General features: G+C 42.9%; 1 protein-coding gene across 1 annotated transcript; it reads right to left on the bottom strand.

Moving 5' to 3' along the window:
• Positions 1–4677: 4677 nt before the first annotated feature.
• Positions 4678–8490, bottom strand: LOC140932914 (uncharacterized). Its single transcript, XM_073382412.1, has one exon. It carries the CDS (start codon positions 8488–8490, stop codon positions 4678–4680), a length of 3813 nt encoding a protein of 1270 aa, XP_073238513.1.
• Between the last annotated feature and the right edge of the window lie 4010 nt (positions 8491–12500).

Genomic DNA, 12500 nt, shown 5'->3' with positions numbered 1-12500 from the left:
AAATATTTGGGCAATCTCATACTTTATCAATAATGACATATTATGTACATTTGACTTGACGCTTATTTGCCATTTGACCAAAACTGGAAGAAACGTAACATTCGTTTTTTTAAACAAAAATCGCACAAAGTTGGCGAGAAGTCACAAATCAGATGCCTCATTATCGATACTAATAGCGGAATTGTTAGAAAGTGTCACCTGAGGCATTTTTTCTGTGTTATTTATGGACGTTTTGATGGATACTTTATCGAACGCTTGAGTAAACACAAGGAACAAAAGATTTTGTTCAAAACTTCGATCGGTCTAACTTGTAGGTGCAACAACACCCAACAAGGATAAAAGTTGGTGAATAAATGTTACATACACGTCTCTCAGATGCTTTAGTCCAGATTTTCTGTTCCAGTTTCATCTGGTCCTCTGTGGCGTTACTTCGTGACGAGGTAATGAAATAACTTGAAACATTGCAAAATTAAAAGTGTCGGCTTTTCACCGAACATTCGAAGTCTTTGAAATAAGTTAGTCAGAGGGAACAAAATGATTCGTAAAGGACAAGAAGGATCAGTTACAATCCGTCTGTATCTACGGAAAACAACCACCTGCTCGAACACACTCCATCTTTGACTTTAGACTTCGCCTAAACGATAGAATCTGTGACGTCGGACTACCGGACTCCGGAATGCGGAATACACTATCTATTGTTGTACGCGCCAATATCCTGTTATAACTGGTGTGTTTAAAATAGGTTGTGAAAGTCGTGTTACTTGACATTTTGAGTTTATTCGACGTTGACATTAATTACCATGATAATAATCGTCCATAATAGCCCTTTTTGTAGTCAGACCATGCCATACAATTTAGACAATTAATGACTTGACACTGGGTATACTTACTTACTTACTTACTTACTTATATTTTAATCCTCGTAGTCTTTACAACTATACAGGATGGTATCTGTATCTGGGTATATTAGTACTACAAAAATATAATAATAACCGTTTAAAAGTGTTGAGGGAAAACTTATGAGGAATACAAAGGGCCCAAAAGGGGGCTCTAATACATTGCAAAAAAAGTCGGCTAGACCTCTTTAGCTATTCAAGGACGGTGTAAAAGAAAAGTTTCTTGAACACAGAATAATACACTATATTCACTTCTCATTTAACCTGTCATTTGCGGATTCATTCAGTAGAAGTTATCTTAACGGACAAACTCGTATATAGCGGATAGCTCTACTACGACCGCCATCACAAAACCCCGTTTCAACTCCCACAAAAACTCTGCATTTTTACATTCCCGTAGGCGGCCGCGGACACTCAAAGGGTTTACCGGCGAATTAGATGTTAGCTTTGATTTAAAGCTCTCGTAAGCAGACACCCGAAAGAAAATCATATCCTCCTCTGAATGTTGTTGTTGTTGTTGTTGTTGTTGTTTTTCATATCATGTCCACAGTTATATCGCTGCTTGTCACTGTTATGAATCATTCTTATGTATCCGTTTCAGAGTTACCGTTTTTTCACGTACACGTCCGGTTACACTTGAAAATACAAACTAAATTGTATGCTTTTACCTAAATTACAACAAGGCCAGAACAACAGCATAACCATACACTAAAAAACAGTTTTTTGAATTTCCAGTGTTAATTTTTAGCTGGGAGAAGCTTCCGTAAGCGGCTATCTAACCTTTACACCTCTTTTAAAGTGGCTGAATTCCACTTTAATAACTATGCTGCATATGAGATTCATTCTTGTAAGCGGCCAGATCCAGTTAAGGACACCTTTTTCTCGTCCCGAGAGCGTCCTCTTACGAGAGCGTCCACTATATTACAATCTTAGGATTTCCCTTACATTTTAACAAATTTTCGTTTAATGACGCACAGTCGAACCTCTACTTGTGACCACCCAACTTAAGTGACCACTTCCCAATAAGCGATCACTTATCCAAAACACCAAATATCCAGTCAAAATGCTTATAGTTGGAACCTCCTGTAAACGAACACATCCACATCCAGTAAACGACCGCGACCACTTTTTACGGTGACAGTCACTGAGAATTTTCTATGATGCAATGGTCTGATCTCTGCGTTCCCTGTATGTCCTGCGCTACTCGGAGTATCAGGGGAACTTTAGAAACAAAATAGATTTATCTATAGTACATTGTAACTTTAAAAATTGCGTGCAGTACATTCACTCCAAAAAGTAGATGTGTCCGCGCTTTTCCTGGTTAAAGACCTCCTGCAGTTCGACTCTCGTAAAACCCTAATTTTCCTTGGCCAATCCCATGGGCATTATTTACTGGGTGTCTTCCGACCACGCACGGACCGGAACATCAAATGTCTGTAACTTAATTGTTGTGTATGTCCATAATTCAACATCTGCCTGCCTCAGCACGGCACTCTAACCTGGGCACTAAACTGATGTTGGTGCCCCAAGAGTACGCAAAAAAACGAGAAAATTGACCTTACCTGGGTAGGGTGAGAAATTTGAAATCGAAGCATTACAGTTGAAGTATCTCTTGAGGGAATGTGGGAAGAGTGTTAAACATATGGAGGCGGTTGTTTGAGAAAAAGATCTAACTCAGTGTGAAAGTGTGGTGTATTTTGAATTCTACTTAAGAACATTACTGCCACAGTTAGACTTCATAAGACCCCCAAACCGTGCTTGGTAAAAAATTCAGTGTTTATGACAGTCAAATCTGGTGCCAGCAGGGTAGAGCATTTGTACGCAATTTGGCCACTTCCCCGGGGAGGGGGAGACTCCCGTATGACAAAAAAAAAATGGAGTTCTTGTCGCAAGCCAATCTGAACGTGTCTCACGTTTTATTTGTCTTTTTGAGCTGGTCTGTACCAAGATCCGGCTTCACTTCGCTGTTATTTGACGTGCAACTAAAATAACGAAATGGGCTCATTTTTAATCATGGCCTGAATAAAGTTGCCAATAGATTTGGAATTCTAAAATTTTTATTAGCGTACAATAACAATAAAATTATCTCAGAGAATGTCGGAAAGTCATATTTTCAACTGAATTTTGTTCACTGGACTCTTGCTCCTGGCTCCTGGCTCCTGGCTCCCGATACTATGTTTACTTATAGTGGCCAACCGCTGCTTAAAAATGCGGGCTCCACTTAATGTCAAAGATGGCGGACGTTTCGTTGTTGTTGTTTGTAACATGTGAATTGAGCTACAACAGTGGCAGAAATAATTCTTTCCATGGATTAAAAATCGGCTTTCTACTTTTCCTATTGTTTTCTCCTAAAACAACTTGATTTGGATGTTGGTGCGTAAACTGATGGCTAAGGAATTTTAGTCGTACAGCTAGTCACGACGCTGAACTACGCTGAACTGGACATCGAAGGTGGCGTGGGGAACAAATCAAAGCGGGCACAAACTAGCAGTTGAGACATCTAAGAGATACGTATATGGATTTTATTGACCGTTTATATTGTTTTTAGGGCAAACTTATTAAAGTAAGTAAAACAGTGAGTTAAATCTTTGTATGTTGTTTTTACTTGAAAAGATCGCGTATATAGCTATCAAAAATAATCGTTAGAGTTTCTTGCACAACAATTTCAAAGATTTTACCCTTATTGATGATAAATCATTGTCTGATGAGTTTTTTTGTTCGATTTCTCCTCATTCAAAGGCAAACACACGAATATTGTGAGAGCCTGAATTTTAATGAAATATGCAAAAGTCATTCAGTCACATGAATAGTTTATGTCAACACATGGAAGAAAGTGAATTGCCCAAACTTTTTATGATCTTTTTCTAAACTTATGTGATGGCTTTAACTACTCATGCAAAAGTTATAAAGATAAGCTGTTGCTCACCAGAGATATTGGGGAATAAAACACCCTGATTTTACGACTTACTCAAAACTTGGAAATGATGACCCAACTTAAGGGGGCTAAGAGGGGGGAAATCGAATCGGCGACTTTAAACAGTTTATTGTGCTTAAAGTCTTATGAACTCAGATTATCTCTCAGTGCATTTAACTTCCAGGTGGCTTTTCTGTTTGTAGCACTGGCATCGTAAAGTTAGCTAATTAATTATGCATAAAACGGGCAAAATGGTGATTTTTACAGGGGGAGCCCTGTTCTCCCAGGGAATTTAATATTTTGACCTGAAATTCTGTCACATAAGTTAACTCCTGATACCTAACATTTGTGCCGAGTTTGAGCGAAATCGGTGATTTGACCATTATCACCCCCTGCCTGGTTCCGCCTGGTTTTCTCATGGACACACTCTTAAATAACTCGGCGATAACATGATACAAAGCAAATACGATTATCGACTAGTTCGGTAGGTAAATAAAGACTGATTTATCCGTGATTCATGCAACAATAAAAGCGAAAAAATATATATTAAACGAAGAATCATACCTCTTTTCCCGATTAAAATGATTGGACCTTACAAAAGTTCATATAACCGATCACGATATAGGCATAAAGCACAAAGCAGGATTACAAACGATTACACAATCATCGGGCCTCGCCCCCTAGGCTGGTGCGCATGCACGTTGGTAACGCAATACGAAGTAACGCATTCGTAACATGGCTCCCCTGAATTGTAGCAACAATTTACTTAACAAACGAAACAAAACTTAATAAAAGTCATTCGATCATTGTTCATTGTCTCTTCTTGGGATTCTGGCTGGTATCAGGTCAACTTTATACTTGGTACTGCTATGGCTCCTCGGAGGGGATTCCCCGGTCTGCAAGTTGATCTGTAGGGAGCAATAGAACCAGTTTTTGGACAGGTCGTTCAAGGTACACAGCTGCCTTTGTGGGCCTGCCAAGGTCGTCAAGGGCGTCTGTGGCAACCACGATTCTTACTTTCCTGACCAGACCGTCGTTGTCGGGATAAGTCTCGCTGACACGAGCTAGCTTCCAGCAGTTTCTTGGAAAACTGTCGTCCTTTACGATCACGACATATTCCACTTGCAGATTTCGCTTCACTGAAATCCATTTCTGTCTTGACTGCAAGGACTGCAGAAATTCTCTTTTCCATTTGCACCAGAATTCGTTTACTAGGTATTGGACACGACGCCATCGCTTGCTTAGGTATAGATCAACGCGTTGGAAATCACCCGGAGGAGGTAAGACAACCTTCGACTTCATGGTGAGTAAGTGGTTGGGCGTCAGCGGCTCGGAAAACTGCGAGGAACTGATGCTGTCAACTGTTAAAGGCCGACAATTAACGATCGCTTCGGCTTCAACCATGAACGTTCTCAGTGATTCGTCATCTAGCTGGCTTCCGTGACGTTCTAATAACGAGGCTAGGACACTTCGCACCGTCCGTATCTGACGTTCCCAAACTCCTCCCATGTGGCTTGCGTGTGGAACGTTCATCTTAAACTTCACCCAATCGCAGCTACTTTTCAGCAACTTTTCTCTTATCTGCTCGTGATTTAATTCGGAAAGGGCTTGTTGCAGTTCGTTCATCGCTCCAACAAAGTTGGTGCCTTGATCGGATCGAAGCTGGCGCACTGGTCCACGGCGACCGATGAAGCGACGATAAGCGTTTATAAAGGAATCTGTGCTAAGGGTGTTCGAGACTTCAAGGTGGATCACTCGGGAGCATAGGCATGTGAACAGTACTCCATATCTTTTTAGCTGCTTCCGACCTTCCTTCACGAACCAGGGTCCAAAATAATGAACTGCTGAGAACGTAAACGGGGGAGAAGGCTCGAGACGATCCTCTGGCAGGTAGGCCATTTTCTGTTCTTGAGGAGCTGCTCTCAGTTTTCGGCATTTGACGCATCTTGAAATGTGACTGGACACGGCTGAGCCACCACCGATTATCCAATAACCAGTCGATCTGATCTCGTTATGGCTGATTCCATGACCTTGGTGTTCGACTGAATGATGGTGATGACAGACAATCAACTCGGTTACATGCCCCTTTTTCGAAAGGATGATGGGATGTTTGGCATCGAAGGTAAGGCCAGTTGCAAGTCTAACTCGTCCACCAACTCTGAGTAAGCCGTTATCGTCAAGGAATGGATCGAGCTTGTAAAGAGAGCTTGTCTTCTTCATTTCCCTCCTTCCTAGAGCGGTAGAGGTGCTTCGGTCGGTTGCTCGTTCTCTGGTACTGACTTCCTTGAGAATACGTAATTCATCGCTAAATGCTTCTCTTTGTACGTTCTTGATCATTTCGTTTTCAGCCTTCTGTAACTCTTGAACATTAACTGGAATATACTTGGTTTTCTGAGAACCAGTTGGATATCGTGCAGTGGTGTCGTTGACGTCAGGAGATCGACTTCGAAACTTCTCTTGAATGCGAAGACAAACAGCTACGGCTTTCTTGGCTCGGTGCCAGCAAGAAAAGTATTCCAGGCGTTCTAAAAGGGACGGGGGATTTTGGACTTTAGTCGTCAGAACGGAAGCCCTTTTAACTTCGGGATCGTCGGGATGAATAGAAGGGCTAATGTCAGTCTGGTTCCAAACTCTTGAGGGTTTCCAGAGGAAGTCTGGTCCATTCCACCACAGACGGGTATCGATCAGTTCTTGTGCCCCGGAACCACGGGAAGCGATGTCGGCTGGGTTTTCCTTGGTCCCTACATAATGCCACTGTCCTGGTGACGTTCGTTCACGTATCTCCTGGACACGATTGCTAACAAAAACGTGAAGTCTTCTAGCATCGTTGTTTATGTATCCCAGCACAGTTTTGCTGTCTGTCCAGTAGGTTTCCTTTATTTGGTCAAACTCAAGTTCCTTCAGTAAGACACCACCCATTTTGGAAGCAACCAGAGCAGCAGTGAGCTCAAGCCTGGGCACTGTAACAGGCTTCAATGGCGTTACGCGAGACTTTGCTATAACGAGGGAGCAGTGGATACTTTCCGCGTCGACCATCAAGCGAAGATACGAACACTGTCCGTAGCCGTTCTGGCTGGCATCGGAAAAATGATGCAGCTCAACTGTCTGAACTTCTCCGAAGTCTTCCGGTTTATAGCATCTCGGGACCTTCAACCTTTCCAGTAAGGGGAGTTCGGCTCTCCATTTCTCCCATCTCGCTCTAATGTTGTCTGGAATATCATCGTCCCAATCAACACCTTCGCGACACAATTCCTGAAGGATTCTCTTGCCTAATAAAATGAAGGGTGCTACCAGGCCCAGGGGATCATAAACAGAACTAACGGTGGACAGGATACCCCTTCTTGAGAACGGTTTGTCCTTCAGTTCGATTCTGAATTGAAGTGTATCAGACTCTATACACCAATGCACTCCCAGCGCGTGTTCGATTGCGGTGTCGTTGAGGAGGCTGGGATGCTTCGTTTTGGTGGCTCGGTCTTCAGGAGGTATGGAGCTGATGACTATTTGACTATTTGAAGTAAATTTGTGTGGTCGGAATCCTCCTCTCTGGCATAAAGACTTGGTATTCTTGATGAGGTTTATTGCTTGTTCGTTCGTTGGCACCGACTTTAGGCCGTCGTCGACGTAAAAATCTTTCCTTACGAACTCTGCCGCTGCTTTGCCACAAACATCTTCAAAATGGTCAGCAGTGGTCGTTAGGGCAAAGTTGGCACATCCAGGGGAAGAAGTTGCGCCAAAAAGATGAACAGTCATGCGGAACTCGACTGGATCGCTCTCGAAGTTTCCATCCTCCCACCACAGGAATCTGAGGTAGTCCCGATGCTTGAGGTCGACCTTGACTTGATGAAACATTCCCTGGATATCACACATGAAAGCCACTCGTTCTTTTCGGAAACGACACAATACTCCAGTAAGGTTATTGGTGAGGTCTGGGCCCTGTAGAAGCTGTTGGTTGGGAGACTGGCCATGGCATAGGGCGCTACAATCAAGCACCACTCTTATTTTGCCTGGTTTTTTCTTATGGTACACTCCGTGGTGAGGAATGTACCAGACGCGTTTATCGTTTCTTGATACCTCTGTGCTGGGGACTCTCTCTGCGAAGCCGTTCTCTATGGTCTCTTGCATAAAGCCAACGTAATCCTCTCGGTATTGTGTGTCGCTCTGCAACTTCTGCTTCAGCTTCATTAATCTGCTCAGTGCTACGTCCTTGTTGTTCGGCAGTTCGACGTTTTCGTTCCTTAAAGGGAGAGGCATTTCATAATGCCCATCTTCTCGTTGGTGAATGCCTTCCTTTGCTGTCTTAAGGAATCTTCTGTCTTCGAATGAGAGTGACTTTTCTTCTGTTCCTTTGTCGTTAAAGTCCAACGTGAACATTCTCTCTACTTGAAGCGGGCTAATAATTTCTTTAACATGGGTCTTCACGGCGAAGTGACATGTTCTTCTTTCTGATGTAGTTTTGACTTCTTGAGCAACTATTCGGTTGCAGAGTATGTCACCGGCAACATCAATGGTGCTGTCGTCTTGGCTCGTTCGTTCGACCACGCCGATAATTCCCCACCCAAGAGCGGTTTTCTTGGCGTACGGGTCGTCATCATTTCCGAGGATCACTTTGTGCGGTTTGATTGCTCGGGCGCAGTTAGCTCCTATGAGAAGACCAACTTCGATGTCGTTATCAAGTGGCATCAGGTGACTTGCGATTTCCTTTAGGTGGGGCCATTTCCTGGCGGGGGGAGCGCAGACGAGGTACAAAAAGTATCCGTGCAGGAAGGGTTCGTGCAAGAGAAACTCATATGAAACCATTTGTGAGAACATCGTTTCTCGGTACCAGACCCTCGTGTCTTCCCTCCCCCGGGAGACCACTTTTTGACACCGACGACCGAAAGCCCATTTTATGACTGGGCGCACAGGCAGCCCAGTAACAATGTAATTTTTAAATAAAGTGGAAGCCACAGATGAGACCCACCCCAGTCCCCACTCAAAAAAAATCAGTCCCTGCTCGAGCTGCTGGGGATGTAATTGTGCCATTCCCGCGTAACAATTTGGCAAAATCAATAAATAAATTTTCTCTTCCAGGGAATCTTTGATATACTTCTTTTTTTTTTTTTTTTTCGGGAGGCGGGAGCGGGGGAATGGTGTTTAAAGAATGTTCAGTGAAAAAAATGAATTATGTTTGGTACATTACTTTGAATGGAACACTGTCGTTCTTCTGGGTGTGTTTCTTATTCCTCTCCATTATCCGCTTTCTCAGTTCTGCCGTCTTCTTCAGCCTTTCAGCCGCTCGAAAATCACGGAGATACTGGCATCCGCCCATCTTTACATGCTTCTTGATTACTCGCTTGAGCATGTGTTCGATAATCACCTGAGGGCAGAGAGGCAAAATGTACCAAAACGTTTACAATTTAACGCCACTTTTTAAGGGACATTGTGTTCAAGCAAAGATTTTATATTTTTGTCATTGAGTGATTATTTAAGTAATCACTAGATGATTGCTCCATTTATCGTTGCAATTGATAATATAGAAAAAGACAAGCATGCACATGTTTAATTAACGTAAATCAAACATTGCCTTAAGATCCGTTAATTAAAAAACCTCAGCGCAATTCTCAGAATAGCGCCTAATTGCTATTTCATCTATCGACTAACCTTTTTTGCAGTCAGGTCGTTTACCGAAAAACATGCCAACCAGAGTGTCTTTAGTTCTTCGTTTGCGTTCATCTCTTCCAACGTACTGGAAATGAGATTTTGCTTGTGTTTCTGAAGGCTGCTAGCGTTCATCAAATCAACTCGAAGTTGTTCCATGTACAAGAACACCTTAAAGCAAGCATCAGAAATATGCACCAGACCTCTATCTCTATACTGCCTTGCCTCTGTAACTGCTAACGTTTCTGCGTGGCTTGAAGTACTTTCCAGTTGTGCATATGGCGACAACAGTGTTTCCTCGATGAGGTCACAGGTAGAAACACTAGCCTTGACTTTCTGCAAAGTGTTCTTGTCTTTAGTGTTCATGTTCAATGTTGCATATTTTCTTTCCTTTTCAAGAATTTTTCTGATCGCCCAGCCACCAACATGCCTTACTTTAGCCTTTCCAGACGCCGACATTTCCTCTACTACGACACGAACCGGTTCTTGACTTTCTGTTTCTTCAGCGCGGGCTACCACTTTGACTATGTTACCAAGAAACTTGTCATACAACTTTGTTACAAGAGCAACGACAATTGTTCTTTGTGGTCGGGTTATCTCTAAACAGTTGTAGAGCCCCTTCGTATAAGTAGCCAGCAGTTCAGAATTCAGAAATCTGTGTAACTTTCCTGTGCAGCTGGTAAATCCCGCCCTTGAAATATTGAAGATTACCTCTTTGTCTGGGTTTTCAATAATGTACTCTGCAAATAGTTCGTAAACTTGTTTCCATACCAAGTTTACGAAGGCTGTTGTCTTGTCTTCAAGTCTGTCCTCGAGCGTCTGCAGACAAGAGTTTTTGTCCGATGCAAAATCCGTGACAGGCTTTTCAACTTTCATGGAATTCAAAATTGCGCTTATTTCTAACGTCGGGGGTGGTCTTGAAAGTTCTGAGTCATTCTTAGCTAGTTCATCGAATAATTTTATAGTGTCGACTTCACTTTCGTCGCTCCCATCAAAGTAAGACGCTACAGGTGCATCACCCACATCGTCAGGAAACACCATCTCTTCGCCCTCTGTCTCTTCCAGCACGTAACGGTCTTGCACTGTAAAGAAGTGAGCAGGAAGAATCTTGTTGCGACAACATTGGAGATCGTCGCGTAAATGGCCAAGATCAGTCGAACATTCATTACTCACTCTTGGATTTGGAGGTTGCAAAAAGTGTCTTTTAAAATTCAACACTTGCAGATGACCCTGATCTTTAACTCGTGACAATGCCACGTATGTAAGTCCAGAGACAAATTCGTTCGAGCAGTGAACAACGGCAGCTGCAAGGGTGAGCCCCTGTGCCTTGTGGCAGGTTGCTGCGTACGCTAAAACTAAAGGATACTGGCAAATGCTGCCTACAACGTTTCCTTGTTTGTTCCTTTTGAACCAAGACTGCCTTTGGATTTCTACAGACCCTACTTGAGGAAAAAATACTTTGAGGCTTTCCCAAAACAATCTAAAAATACTCCTTTGGAGCCATTTTTCAGTTGGTCGTTAAGATTCCATACTAGCATTACAGGGCAACCTCGCCTTAAGTGAAGTACAGGACTTCCGGGCCAATTCATCCCTCTTGTTTCATTAGCATGTACAGCGTCAAAAACAAACTCCGGTTCCGGAAGTTCCAGTAAGGATTCACGATTGTGAATAGCTACCGGTAGCTTTTTGAAGTAAATGTGCAGTGCTTCCTTTTCCAAACCGCCTAGATTCCTCGTTAGCATGTTCAGAAAATTCTGCGTCTCATTGCTGCATTTGCCGACCCTGACATCTTGCAGGGCGGACGGGAAATCTTTGTCAAATTGCCGCATAATCTCAGTTAACTCGAAGCGATGGGTGATCGCACTCCCAAACAGCGGTGAATAAAATATGAACATACCTTCATCGAGGTCATCCGGTACTGGGCGAAGTTGCAGAAACTCACCCACCAAAATTATTTGTTTACCACCGAATGGTTTGTGCTGATTAACTTCCTCGCTAAGGCTATGATGAATGGCATTGACGACTTCTAACATGCGTCGACTTGACATGCTAGCCTCATCCCAAATCAACACATCACTTTCTCACACGCGCTTCACCACTAGGCTATTTTCACACGATCGCTCAACAAGCTTCTGCCAAGGGAGATCAGCCACTCCCAAGCCATAATGTGAGTGCACAGTTGACGCGACCCCAGGATCATAAACAGTACAAGCAATTCCACTTGCGCACACAACAGACACATTGAAACCCGCTTTTCTCAGAGCTGACATGATTTCTTTTACCACCGTAGACTTTCCGCTTCCAGCCTGGCCTGTTATAAGTAAATTATGCCCTTTACGGACTACACTCACTATCTGTGCTTGACCAGGAGTAAGCACACTCATTTTGCCGATGACTTAATGCCGGACTCACTACGATTTCCGTCTGCGTTTTACATCTCCAGGAGAAACAAAACTCGTAATAGAATACGATCGGACTTATAATAATTGTTAGATGATTACGCAAAATAGCTTAATAAAAGTGTGACATTTGCTGATTACATCCGGTTATAACTATAAGACATTTCGCAAAACCTGCGATATTTTTCACGGTATCATTTTTAGTTGTTCTTTTTTTTAATTATTGCACCGCTGTTTTGTCACAGTTAAGGAATTTCGATATTTCATCAAACTTAAATTTTACCGCGGCTTTTCCGGCTTCTTATCACCGTTTTAGAATTTATAGGCTGATCATGTTTATCTTAAAGCATCGATCAGTAGAACCAGTATGTCCTCCTCTGTCATACTCATCCTTCCATGACCATTGCGTGTAGTTTTCTAGGAGTTACTGGTAGCCCTTTTTTTTCGACGGAATGATTTCTCACTAATAGAAAAAGGAATAACCTATTCAAAGCTTGGTGTTGTGCATTGAATAATACACTCTTTTCATCACCTCGCTGAAACATACTCCCGTTGTAATTGTGATCCTTTCGTTGCCTACCTGGACACGCGATGCCTCACATAGCGCGAGCGTCATATTACTCCCTTGGCGTGGTGGGGCGAGGAGCCTAGTTA

This window comes from Porites lutea, chromosome 1, assembly GCF_958299795.1.
Source record: "Porites lutea chromosome 1, jaPorLute2.1, whole genome shotgun sequence".
Lineage (NCBI taxonomy): Eukaryota > Metazoa > Cnidaria > Anthozoa > Scleractinia > Poritidae > Porites > Porites lutea.
Note: the sequence above shows the minus strand (reverse complement) of the source record. Positions and strands in the feature narration are given on the sequence as shown.

Coding starts and splice junctions, on each gene's coding strand:
- LOC140932914 (XM_073382412.1), bottom strand. CDS start 8,490: ATGCCACTTGATAACGACATCGAAGTTGGTCTTCTCATAGGAGCTAAC.